General features: G+C 59.3%; 1 protein-coding gene across 1 annotated transcript; it reads right to left on the bottom strand.

Moving 5' to 3' along the window:
* Positions 1-201: 201 nt before the first annotated feature.
* Positions 202-11,236, bottom strand: BCL9L (B cell CLL/lymphoma 9 like). The gene is made up of 7 exons (XM_026040329.1): positions 10,936-11,236; positions 9,095-9,217; positions 7,346-7,556; positions 6,567-6,651; positions 3,739-6,136; positions 2,949-3,209; positions 202-1,577 (listed from the first exon to the last, which is right to left on the bottom strand). Exons 1-7 carry the CDS (start codon positions 11,234-11,236, stop codon positions 415-417), a joined length of 4,542 nt encoding a protein of 1,513 aa, XP_025896114.1. The 3' UTR covers positions 202-414.
* Between the last annotated feature and the right edge of the window lie 1,691 nt (positions 11,237-12,927).

Genomic DNA, 12,927 nt, shown 5'->3' with positions numbered 1-12,927 from the left:
AAAAAAAAAGAAGAGAAAAAAGAAAAAGATAGGGGAAAACAAAAAAGGAAAAAAAAAAAAAGGAAAGAAAAACCCTTGAAGGAGGAAAAGAAAGGGAAAAAAAAAAAAAAAAGAGAGAACTTTACAAACTGCCACAGGGTCTGGAAGTCCCTGGTCATCACTCAGGTTTTGAAATTAACAGCCCCGCTCCCCGTCCCTCCACCCCTTCCTCCCCACAAAGAAAGGAAAAAGAAACCTAATTCACATCAAGTTTACTGCACGTCTGGTTTTCTGTAGAGAGGCAAACCCGATATGAAACACATCCGACTCGGCATCCTCCACTGGCATTGGCCCCCAACCCTCCCCCAAAGAAAGGTTTAAAAAAGTTTGCACAATCAGAGCCTGCCCCTCGCCACCCCTGTGCGCCAGTCCCGGTCAGAAAGGCAGGTTTGCCATGTTCCCAGGCCCGGGGAGGTAACTCATCTGGCTGTCCAGGGAGACACTTCTCTGCCTCATCTGGTGCGTGACCATCAGGTTCTGCTGAGGCGGGGGGCCCATGAGAGAGCCCTGAGGTGACATCATGTGTCCGGGCTGGCCGTACATCTCCCCCGACACGGACATGCTCCTCTGCTTGGCCTGCATCAGCATGAAATTCTGCTGCGCCATCAGAGACTGCTGCGGAGACATCATGCCCTGGTGCATGCTGTTGCCCATCATGCCGGGCTGCTGGGGCGGCATGCCTGTCCTTCCCAGCATGGGCACTTGTCCGGGATGGCACATGGGCATGCCCAGGCCCCTCTGCACACCCTGCTGCCCTGCAAGGCTGGGGGCACTCATACCTGGCCGCACAGGGGGCTGGTCAGCCATCATGTTCTGCAGGTTCATGAGGTGGAGGTTGGAAGGCTGAGATTTGGGTGCTTGGCTGTCGCTCTTGGGGAAATACTGCAAGGTGCTGCTTGGCTTCTCCGACGGGATGATCCTGGACAGGTCAAACTCAGGGATGCCTGTAGGTGTGGGGCGAATAACCTCACTGAGCTCAGGGTCGTTCAGCACGGAGGCCACCCCAGGAAGCACGGGGGGATAGGGCTCTCCGATCCGGGGTGGGACGTTCTTGCCCATCATGTGCTGCTGAGGGGGCATCTGGCCGGGCTGCTGGGAGGGAAGGTCCTCGGGTGGCAGGGGCATTCCTGGCGGGTAATGCTGCTGCAGCCCGGGGCCGCCTGCCCCTCCTGGGGCCATGGGCATGCCTCCCGCGGGAGACTGCATGGCGCCGTGGGGCTGCTGCATGCGGGGGAACACGAGCTGGTTGGAAGGAATCATCTGGGAGCTGTTCGGCACGGGGCCACACTGCTGGTTCAATGAGTCCTGGGGCCCCGGGGGCAGCATCATGGGGTTCGGCGGGGGGACGCCTGCCCCTGGTGCACTAGGATGCATAGGAATGTTGGAGCCCAGTGGATTCGGGGAGGACATCATGGACGTGGGGGGTGGTTCATGGGAGAGAGGTTGCTGACCAGGCAGGTTCATCCCCATGGGGCTCTGAGAGGAGCCAGGCCCCACGGAGTTTAAGTGCAGTTGGTTCGGCTGGTTGCCTGTCACACCTAATGAGAGAAAAAAGAGAGAACTATTAACTTGCTGCCCGCACACCTCTCACGGCTGCAAAGTCAAAAACCTGCTCAGCATTTCTGCTCCAAAAGCCCGGAGCTCAAAGTGACAGTCACAGCAAGGGGCTGCCAGAAGGGTTTGCCAAGCACCGAGATCAGAGCAAAATGCCCCAAACTCCTGCAACCTCCTTGAGCTTGCAAAGAGCTGCGAGCTGCTCCAGCTCCATCCGCGCCTGGCTATCAGACAGGACTGCCTGCCCTTGCTGCCGCAGAGATACGTTTTACAGTGCCAGCTGGTTCTGCACGTGCGGACAGCCCTACAGGGGCCCGAGAGGATCTCGGCAGGGCATTCAGCAAGCCTGACTGCACAGAAGAGTGGCCCCTCAGCACTGGCGAGCGCGCGGTTAGCCATCTAACACGCTCCTTGTGCCACACGCCCTCGGGTGGCAAGGAGCAGAAAGACAAAAGCGTCTGCAGCCCAACACCGTGAGGAGCTGGGAGCGAGGAGTGAGCTCGTCAATGCAGCGGAGTGATCAGCCTTTGCAGAGAGGTTCAGTTTAAGAGGGAACAAGCGTGTTTGCATATCTGAGGTCAAACAGACTGAGTACCTGGGAGCAAAAGAGTCAAACACCTGATTTTTCATTTCGAAAGCCACCGAAAGTGTTTATCACACAGCTTTAAAAAACCCCAGTCAAGTGGCACAGCCTGCTGGAATTCCCCTTTAGGCTGGTCATCAAATGATGAAAGACGATCATTTGCCTAGGTGTCCTCATCAGCGCCACCAGCTAGTGCAGCAGATCTGCCTGTTGCACACGGAAATCAGAACCGAGGAGGCTTCACACTATGCTGTGACACAGCCTTGCCTGTGCAGGCACCCGGGCGCTACTCAGAACATCCAAACCTGGTTCTCAGCGTCCCTGTTCCATTAATGGGTCAGGTCTTCTAGAAAACAAACAGCAGCAATGACGCCAAAAAGGAAAAACAGGAGTTCCAAACAACAGACAGCTGCCTGCGAGTCCTGGGACATCTCCAGGAGGAGAAGAAAACCCAGGGCCGATGCATCCAAAGAGGATAAGGTAGTTTTTCAAGAACTTCCAGAGCTCACGCAAAGAGGCCAGAATGACGAACTGGGTCACATCTTTCTGACCAGCACACTCAAGCTGAAAGCTGGCAGACCATCTGGGCAAGCAGACAACCCAGAACGGGGGCAAATTTAATCAATCTGACCAAGAAGATGATGGGAGAGCAGAGTTTCTCGTGCCTGCTTTAAATTTACAACTGCCCTCTCCTGCTCTGCGCAGTCCTTGGGGCTGCTGACGGCCACAAGAGATTCTAACCATCCTAATGCCCAGTTCCAGGAGCACATACCTGACATATTTCCAGGTGGGAGCAGAGGCCTGTCTGGCAGCAGTTCATCATCAGAGGTGGCGATAGTTTTGATGGCATTGTGGTACAGTGGCGTGGAGCTGGGCATAGCGTACTTGGACATCTGGGACATCATCAGCGAGAGGGGGTTCTGGGAGGGGGATGGATCTGGAGAGGAAGTAAAAGGCATATTGGGATTCATGGCGCTAGGGGTGTTACTGGCTGGTGCGGAAGAACTGCTCCTAGGCCCAGAAGGGAGAGAACCTGTAAGCAAGAGAGAAACCGGCTTAGTACCACCCGCAAACTGCAGCTTGCTCCTGCCAGACAGCAAACCCATTCTCTCCTGACAGAACTGCAGTACCCAGAGAAGGCTGCAAAACACAGAGCCTTCAGGACCCAGGCCAAGAACGACCCTACAGCCCGTCCTGCAAGGAAGCCTCTCGCTAGGCTGTTATCTGGCACCTCTGCTGACAGTTGGGACACAAGCCGTGCGGCTGTGCCAGGTGGGAATGGCTGCAAACACGCTCTGGGCTGCTGGAAGCAAGCAGCCACGCAAGCAGAGGGCCAGGGTTGTGCTTCCTGGGGCGCAGAAAGCACCAGACTGCTGCTGACAAAGTGAGCGCAACCAGTCTGAGCCGACTGGGTTTGGGGGATGGGATCTGCAGGAGCAGGAAGCAGCCGGGGATGCTCCTAACGAGCCTCTGCGTTCAGCTCTCTGTTCTAGGGTCCCGGATCTGCACACATTCCAAACACCAGTGCACGTGCGCACTCATACACAACGACAGCAGCATACCCGTATCCAGGCCGCCCATGGAAGCAGATGAGTTCATGCTGAGGCTCTGCTTGCTCTGGGTGACTCCAGGGCTAGGCATGGTGGCTTTGGGAGATGGCACCCAGCCAGGGGAAGGAACAGCCATAGAGGGAGACTTCAGGCGGCTCGGTGAGCCTGTGGGAGAGCGGACGCTGAGCGAGGAGCTCATCACCTGGGGGGACTTCAGGGGCCCAGACTGGTTGGAGGGAGGCATGCTGACCATCTGTGAGGGCGTCTGCGGGGACTTGAGGTTGGCAGAAGGGGAGGTGACCAGCGGCGAGTGCACCTGGCTGAGCGTGGGGGACTTGAGGTGGCCCATGCTGGGGGAGTTCATCTGGCTGATGTTGATGGTGAGGTCAGAGGGCCGGCGGCCCAGTCCCCGGGAAGGTGCTGGATGCATGTTGGCCAGGTTGCCCCCTTGCGTGGGAGCGGGGTTGGAGGCTGGAGGCAGAGGGATGTGGCTGAGCCGGGTGGTGCCGCCGATGCTCCCAACGGGCACGGCGCCCTGCTCAGGGCTGAACATGTCCGAGGCGCTGCCCATCTCCTGGGGCATGGTTGGGTAGGGTCCTTGTCCGCTCGAGAAGCCTTGCTGCCCTTGGCTTGGGAACTGGGAGGGAATCATCATTTTCTGGGGCCCCGCCAGCATTGTGCTGCCATTGCCGTTCTGAGCCCTTGCCCTTGCCAGCTCCTCAGGACTCACGCCCTGGTGCGCCATCATGTCAGGGCCCCTCATCTTCTGCGACATCATCATCTGCTGCTGTGGAGTCATCTGGACATTGAGGTTCATGTTCATATTCATGTTCACGTTCATGTTCATGTTGAGGTTGCTGGGGCCCATGGGGGCGTCCATGTCCCGAAGGCCTGACTGGTTCATAGAGGGGCTCAGCATGCCCCGGGTGCCCGCAAACTCCATGCCCATCGGGGCACTGCCCACGTTGTCCCCCGTTATCTGCCCAGCAAACATGGATGGATCCATTTGCCTGTGAGCCTGCATCATCCTCTCCATTTCCATGCCCTGGCTCATAGAGTTGCCGGACATGCCCATGGGCCTCTGCATCGCCACGGGGCGTTTCTCCATCAGCTGGTGCCGCAGGATCTCCTCTCTGGCGCGCGGATTCATGAACCTCTCAGGGTCGCCCTGCCCCGATGGGTAGGGCAGAGTGCCTTGCGGGAAGTTGCCAGGGCCTCCCATAGGAGGCATGTCGTCGCTCCACCCCATGCCAGGCCTTACCGGCCTCTGCATGGCATTCATGGGCCCAAGAGCCTCCAAGGGCATGTTCTGCATCCCTCCAAAGCCAGAGACTCTCTGCATTTGATTTCCGGGGAACCGTGGCCCAGGAAAGGGCTGTCCCCCTCTCAGTTGCATAGGGTCCTGCACATCTATGGGCCCTCGCAGCTGGCCAGCCATGCTGGGCGGCCACTGCTCTCCAGGCTTGCTGTGGTAGGGTGGTGGAGGCCCACGCATCATCATGCCTCCCATGGACTGTGGGATCATGATGTCCTGCATGGGCCGGCCGTGGATGCTGATCTGCTCCTCCTTGCGCCGCTTCTCCTCGTAGTACTCCTCCTGCAACTTCCTCCAGGCCACCTGCTCTGGAGTCAGGCTGTCCTGGTTCAGCCTCTGCATCATCAGGCTCATCTGCTGCCCCATGTCAGCACTTGGGTGATGGGGGACGTCGTGGTCCAGGCTGGGGCCACCCAGGCTCTGTGTCTGTGAAATCATGGACTGCAGCGGCTCTTCGTACTTCTTCATGCTGCTGGGCGGCGCGGGGGGCTGCGCAGGGGCAGCCTGTGGCTGAGGGGCAGGTCCGCCCTCGCCCGCGTTTTGGCTGGACTTCATGAAGGGCTCAGCCTCGCCGCTGCGCAGCAGCAGACGTTCAATGTCCCGCAGGGTCTGCAGAGAGCGCTCCCGGTGCTCCAGCTGCTCCTTAGAGAGCCCTTCCGAGTTCATGGGATTTCTGGAACCCAGGCCCGCCTGCCCGTTGCCTGGCATCCCTGAGCCTGGGCCGTCCCCCAGGAGGCTGGAGCTGGAGGCGGCAGACGAGTCTGCTTGCCCAGGCGGCAGGGCATTGCCAGGGGCCGGGGGCGCATTTGGGTGGTTACTGCCCGGCTGGTTGCTGCTACTGTTGTTCCCCAGGGAGTTGGGGGTCAAATCCCTCCGGACATCCTCAGTCGTGCCTTCCTGGGGCAGGGCACTGGGTGCGGGCAGAGCTGTTTGACTGATACTCTGGGGCGCAGGCTGCGGCGGAGGCTGCGGCGGGGGAGCTGGCGGCTGCGGCTGCGTAGCTTGCGGCACGGGCGGCTGCGACTGCGGAGTGTTGGCAGCAGGCGGGTTAATCGGTAGCTGCTCAGCGACCCCCAGCACTTTAGGAGCTGGCGCCTGGCAGATAAAGGGGAAGCCAAAGTGAGAAGGAAAAACTCTAGGCCGTTGTTCTTCCCTCTACCCCGCGGCAGACCCCTGCAGCCCAGAAACATGCCTCGTGGCAGTTCTGCCTGCCTTCCTGTGGGGAAGGAACAGGCCCTGCTGCACGTCCTGGGTGCCGTGGAAATGTACAAGTGGGTGTTCTGCCCACCCGGTCGCAGGGCCACGTACAGCACCCCATCCCAAATTTATCACAGGTGGCAGCAGCCAGGAGTCACTCCAAAGAGGTCCTGAAAAAAAGCAGCTTCTCCCAGCACTGAAAGGGGACTCTGAGAAGCCCTTCCTTCACAGCTGAGCCAGGGAGGGCAAGAATGGCCATGTCGGAAGTGAGGGCATATCAGTCAGCAGCGTGTGCCGACAGGAGCATTTGGTTCACAGCTGGTAATACCTGGTCTAGCTTTGCCCGTGGGACATTCTGCTGATGATAGGCCAGAATGGAGTCAGCTCGGCCCTGCAGGACAGCTTCTGCGGCCCTGGGGAGAGAACGCAAACCACTCAGGAACAGACAAGCGTTATGTCCCATCCCCATCCCCCCTCTTCTGGTCTCCAGGTCCACCTCCACTGTTCAGTCCTGTGGGAAAAGGGGAATATCCTCAGAGACCTCCTGTCCATCCTGGTCAGGCCCCAGGGAGCTTCTCCAATTGTAGATCAGAACCTTAGGACTTCCTTCTTCCCATGGGCACTCTACTCCGCTTCGTGCCTGCTGCTGCTTGCGGCCTCGAGGGCGCAGGTAGCCAAGATCTGGGAGCCAGCAGAGAGCTCTAAGCTAAGTGCTCTGCCTAGGGCTCCACAACTCAGACCACGCAAGGCAGGAGAGAGGAATGGTGCTGAGAACACCAAGTGTTAGGGGCCACTGCCCATCGAACAGTTCACACTGCTCCAGACAATCTTTCTCATCAGCTGCTGACTAGATATACTCTGCAGGGCACCATGCAGAAAGCCGTGCTGGGCACTGCTGGGAGGAAACGTGAATTTTGGGCAAGGTTTGCTCATCAGCAGTAGCTGCCAGCAAACCTCCCAGACCTCCGTGGAGACCCACTCAGCACAGCTGAAGAAACACGGGGCCTACTCTGATCTCCTTTGGTCAAGGACAGTCGTCTTCAGCAGCAGGCAGCTGTGACAGGTCAGTCCTACACCAGTGGAGGAGGGACAGAGGTTTCTGCTTACGTGTTAGCAAGGTGCGTGGTAAAGACGTAAACGAACTGCGAAGGCTGCTTTGCTGTTCCGCCGCCGGCGCCTCCTGCACCGTCCGGCCGTAAGCCTGGTGCAGCACCATGAGGTGCACTGGAAGAACTGGTCTCGTTCAGGCTTGGCAGTGGGTTGGACCCTGGAGCAAGCTGCGAGGCTGTGGACATTGCAGGATCTGCTACATTACAATCTGCGGGAGCACGGGAGACAGAAGTTACTGACAAGCAGGCCAGCAGGAGAACCCATGCAGCCTGTGCACATAGTATGGCGACAACCAGAAGGCCGAGGTGGCAGGACCTTGGGCCAGAGCAGAGCCGCCACAGCAGAGACCCGCAGGGATAGCAGAGCTGGCTCTGGCAATGGGGCTGTGCTCTGGGTGTGGGATGCCGCTCCTGAAACCTGCTCCCCTAAGGCAGAGAAAAGGCCATGGCCTGCCTGGGCACGGGGCTGGGGCTCGGCATTGCCAGCACCGGCAGATGGCAGCACGGAACTGGTCGACCCCGTGCCTGGGTGGCCCCTGCCGCCAGGAGCCCCAAGCACCCAGCACCTCCCCTCGTGCCCTTTTCAGCACAGGGTGGCCCAGCTGGGCTCCCTCCCCACAGAGCGTAGCCACCGGAACCCAGGTAGCAGGCGTAAGGGGAGATGCTACTCACTGGCGTGATAATTATTAGTCATCATCAATTATTTAATAATGTCCCTAATTAATATTAATAAGCATTGTAATTAACAGCCGCTTTCAGCGCTTCGCTCTTGCAGTGCTGCTCACACACAGGCACAGAGGCTCTCCCGCAGGCACGCGCTGCGTCCCCCCCACCAGTGCCCCTCACTGGCCAACAAGTCCCTCGCTGAGGACTTGGCTGCGAGGGATGGACATTAATGCCACCCTTCGGCCCTGGCGAAGCAGGGGCTAAGGGGAAGAGGCACCACAGGAGGCCTCACGGAGGGGCTCGCTGGCTCCCTCAGCACTGGTACTTGCTCCCTCACACAGTCCCCACTGTGCCCAGCTCTAAGCGGGCAGCTCTTGCAGCAGGCTGCAAAGGAGAGGTGCTGCCATCCTGTGTCACAAGTGCCATCTCTGAGCCACTGAGCAGAAGCCACATCTTCAACTCCAGACAGAGACTGAAGGAACTGGATCCTGAAAGTTTATAAGCATAGGCTACAAGGTGGAAGCGCTCTCTGTGTGCGCTTCAGCTAGCTCAGCCCGGCTGGAACCCTTGTCAAGAACCTGGGAGCCCCTTCGGCATCTGCTGTCTTTGACATGCAGCTGCAGAGACTCCGGCGGCCGGCCTGACAGGCTACCAGGGGCAAGGACCGAGCTGCTGTTAAGTCACGGACAATGCTCGCAGCGCGCTCTGGCTAGTGCTGCGACCAAGGGAGGTGCATGTGCATGGTCCACATTGGAGCCAAGCCACGCACAGTTTCAAGATGATCCTTCTGCTGCTACTGTGGCCAGAGGAAGGGACAACAGGGGCCTCGGAGCTTCAGCACTCCCTCCTGCATCTGAGCAGCACCTCTACGGAATAGGCTGCACGCCTCACTGCGTGCCCCCGAGCCCGTGTTCCCTCAACACGGTGCCCAGCAGCGGTGCCAGCCGGCCACACCACGCTTCCAGGCAAGCGGGCACACGTGGGCAGAGCCGGGGGTCCCGGCACCACGTGCTCTGCTGAGCTGCGCGACAGCCCTGCCTCGCCTCAGGCTCCCGGGCTGCTGAAGGAGGTGGACACTCACTGTGCGCACTGCTGATAGGCTTGTCGTCCTCTTCACTGTCCGGCCCCGAGCACCATTCGTCCCCGCTGTACGGCTGCTTCCTCTCCAGCACGCACCGTCGCTTGCTCCGGGGAGCCACCTCACCTGCAGCGGGACAGAACTATCAGAAGGGCAGCCTAGGCTCAGCTGCAGGCTGGGCGGCCTGCCCAGGTCTGTGCTGCACCCCTGCCAAAGCAGCTGAGGAAGTGCCAGGCGCTAAGGAATAGGCGTGCAAAGGCCAGGGCCCCCGTCCTGGAAGTCTGGCTCTCCGACGCTGCCCTGCCTAGCAGAGATCTCCAGGCTCCTGGATCCACCTGGGCACGGAGCCGCCTGGGCCTGCAACAGGCCGAGAACCTGGAGCGGCTCAGGGATCCCCACAGGGCCCGTCCTCACCAGTGCTCCTGCAGAAATGTGACCTTCCGCGCAGTGAGAGCTTGGGGCAGAGGTGCAGAGCAGTCCCTCCAGCACTCCTGACTGCACTTGTCGGAAGCCCAGGCCACAGCACTGCTCTCGGGAGGCCTGGCAGCCCACGCTGGGCCTGAGCTGCTACCCCACGGCTGTTTACAACAGTGCACGAGCCTTTGCTGGGCCTCCAGCAGCTCTGCCGCAACGCCAGGACTGTCGAGGGGCCGCAGCCCAGACGCTCGCTCGCCGGGGAGGCAGAGCCTGCCTGGGCGCTGACGGGAAAGCGCAGTCAATACTCTCCTGTCTGCCATTCACAAAACCCCTGTCTGGTGCAGCAGGCAGGCACGGAGCTGGTTCGAGGGCTGCTGGCTCCCCTCCCCCTTTCCCCTACTCGCTCCAGCGGCGGAGATCCTAAGAGGAGACCCTGCAGGGTTTGCTCTGGCCAGCACCAGCCAAACGCTGAGCTCTGCCACTGCCACTGTGCTGATGCCAGCTCCCCGCTTATGCTCCATGGCAAACACCAACCTCCCAACGCCAGCAGAGAGAAACTTGCCAGGGGGCAGCAGGTCTTCTCAGCTACGTTCTGTTCTTCATTCCACGCATGGCTCTGGCCTCAGCCAGTTGGGCAACGGGGCTTTGTCACAGCTATGGGCTACGGGCCAGAGCAGCGGTGTCGCTTCTGGGGACAGCAGCTTCAGGTGACCAGGTGCAAGTCTCAGTCAGAACTGAGGACACTCCTCTGACCGCAGCCTGCCAAGATGTCCTGCCTTTTCTGTTGCCAAGCGTCACACTCAGCCGCTGGGCCCAGACCTCTGGATGCCAAGAGGCCTATGACAGAGAAGCCAAAGGGTGTGCAAGTACTGACTCAGCCCTTTTCCAGAAACCATGCGATTTGACACAGGAGTCGTCCACTGCCGCCAAAACCACAGAACAGTTCTGAGAGCGACCCTCACAGCACCTCCTCACTAACCCCCACCGGGTAATTGGGCAGCTGCATGAACACCGCAAAAGGCAGCGTTTGGCCTACAGCAGGGAGACAGAAAACAGCCAAATTCAGCTCTGAATCGAAAGTCTGCACATTGCAAAGCAGGGCTGTTTGCTACAGTTTCAGTGAACATGCTCCTGCCTATCAGGCTACAGCAGCCCATGAAAAACAGAGTCCCAGATCCTCGACGCGTTGTAGAGAATAACACGGAAACATGGGAACGAGGGGACTCTGCTAGCCTGGTTCCAAAACGCTGGATGCAATAAGCAGCAATGCAGGAGAGCAGGCAGCCGAGACAAGGGCAGAGGGAAGCAGCAGCCCAGAAACACAAGGTGCAGTGGGCACCCACAGCTGCTTCCAGCATCCTGCGTGCTGCTAGGACGCTTGGGGTACGTGGAGTGTGTTGCCGAAGCAAGGCTTAAGAGAACATTACCTTTTGATTCTGCGTCCAGTGAAGGGGTGCTGGCTTCCCGCTGTTCTCCTGAGTCCACTGAGATGCTTCGTTCCCGTTTCGCTTTACCCTTCAAGGATCCGAAGTTGGGGACAGCGTTCTGGCTGTTTTTCAGTCCAGAGTTGCCAGGGGAGATCTGGGTGGCCTTGCTGCCATGGCTGCCTGCGCCCACACCCTTGGAGCCCAGGTTACAGGCAGGTGCTTGGCTCACATTGTGGTGCTGGGCTGGGGCCCCGCCGCTGCCTGCCTTGCCATGGCTGGGCAGTTTGTTGTCAGGGTGCATTGGAGTGGCTGAGGCGTCCCGCAGCGCTGGCGAGGGAGCGCCTGGGCCCGTCCGTCACAAACCTGCGAGAGAAGAGGGCAGTGAGTGGCCGCAGGCCCCTGCTGCTCCCCCAGCCCCCTGGCAGCCCCCGGCCCGGAGCTGCCGCTCAGGCGCGCGCTGAGCTGAGGCCTCCCAAAAGGCTCCTCCCGTGGCAGTTTGGCCCAGGAATCAGGCCGGTCACTGGAGCAAGCGAGGGTCCTGCCTCACCATAAGCGTCACCCGCTCCAGCAGCAACTCCCGCACAGCGGGGGCAGATTTAGCTGTGCAGAAAGGCGCAAACACGAGAGCCATCATTTGCAAGGTCACAGACAGACAGATGAGGGTGGCTCATGCCAGCTTTGCCCATTGTGGAGTAGAAGGATCCTCTGTGCTATTTTGCAGGTGTTTCCACAGTTTGGCGACGCTGAACAGAAATGGGGCTCCCTTATGGTTTCAGGAGTCCCCTCTGATGCCCAAGCAACCCAAGTACAGGTGCCGCTATGTTGGCATTTCCTGTGCTCTGTGAAACACAGCTGTGAAGACAGAAATTGGTCTTGATGCAAGCTCCTGAGGCGAAAGCACCAAAGGAATAGCCAAAAACTAAGGTGGCCTGAAGCAGCAGCAGGTCTCTCTTCAGCAGATAGGACAGCCAAAGAGAAGGAGATTACACGGCAAGGGGTGAGCTGGGCACGAGCGCGCTCACCACCCAAGCCGCGTCACCATCTCCCTCGGAGAACCGAGAGACTGTTCTGGCTCCGGGATGGGGGGCTCCCATCTCCAGACGGCTCCCAGCACAAGAGCATGACACAGCGCACCAGAGCCCTGCCGGGACAGCAGTGCGAAGCTCCCCTGCTCCAGAGGCGGCCCGCAGGCCGAGGCAGAACGTTTCAGGGGAGCCCAGCTTAGGGCAATGTGTGGTGCATGTGCTGCGGAGAAATGCTGCTGCTGCAGCAGCATCGCCAAGTCCTAACAGAACTTCTTGTGCTCTTGCTGGGACTGCATCCCATGAAGCTCTGCATGGGCCTTACAGATGCCTGGGATGCAGCTCCACATCACCTGAGCGCACAGCATGTTCGGGAGATCCAAAATTCAACACGCAACCCTGGTAACTGCAGTGTGCATCACACTGGGCTTATGGCTACCGCCTAGATGCTGCAGAGAGCTTCCCTCGGTAGGGAGCAGGAAACTGCAGTGTGGGACATCACTCGGCTTCATCCCTGGGGGCACTGGACCAAACAGGGGGCCTCTCTTCAGTGCCTCTATCTCTGACCTTTGGGACACAGCCCTTAAGACAAGGCGTCTTCCCAGCCCATAAAACATAAGTCCTCAGAGAGCCCTAGCACAGAAAGAAGCACGTACCTACGAGAACGAGCTTTCTTCCGCTGGAGAGCTTCAGTGTTTCCTGCGTTGGGGCCTTGCTCTCCTCCGCTACAGCTTCCTCTCTGCTCAAGGCTCTGCCCTCGAAGCTGCAGACACCCCTGGCCCTGCTACCTGTCGTAGGCATCTTTACTTCCTGGCGAGGGGGTGGGGAAGGACACTGCAAAGCCGCTATTTGCACAGGCGGAGATATTATTTTCTGTTTGCTTCCTTTTGCAGAGTGCTTTGCACGGTGCCCCCTCAACACGCTGCAGCACCTCTGCCTTGCACAGGCAGACAAGTTTCCCAGCACGCAT

The sequence above is a fragment of the Nothoprocta perdicaria genome, unplaced genomic scaffold (genome assembly GCF_003342845.1).
Source record: "Nothoprocta perdicaria isolate Ctin4 unplaced genomic scaffold, notPer1 scaffold_252, whole genome shotgun sequence".
In the NCBI taxonomy this organism is placed as follows: domain Eukaryota; kingdom Metazoa; phylum Chordata; class Aves; order Tinamiformes; family Tinamidae; genus Nothoprocta; species Nothoprocta perdicaria.
The sequence above is the reverse complement of the archived record's forward strand: the minus strand, read 5'-3'. Positions and strand labels throughout refer to the sequence as shown.

What these genes read in the sequence shown, in the direction of transcription:
- BCL9L (XM_026040329.1), bottom strand. Translation starts at nt 11,236, where the DNA reads ATGCACCCTGACAACAAACTGCCCAGCCATGGCAAGGCAGGCAGCGGC. An exon ending in ACCACGCACCTTGCTAACAC is followed by an intron (nt 6,652 to 7,345) that starts GTAAGCAGAAAC and finishes TTCTCTCCCCAG; the next exon opens with GGCCGCAGAAGCTGTCCTGC. An exon ending in CATGGGCGGCCTGGATACGG is followed by an intron (nt 3,210 to 3,738) that starts GTATGCTGCTGT and finishes TCTTGCTTACAG; the next exon opens with GTTCTCTCCCTTCTGGGCCT.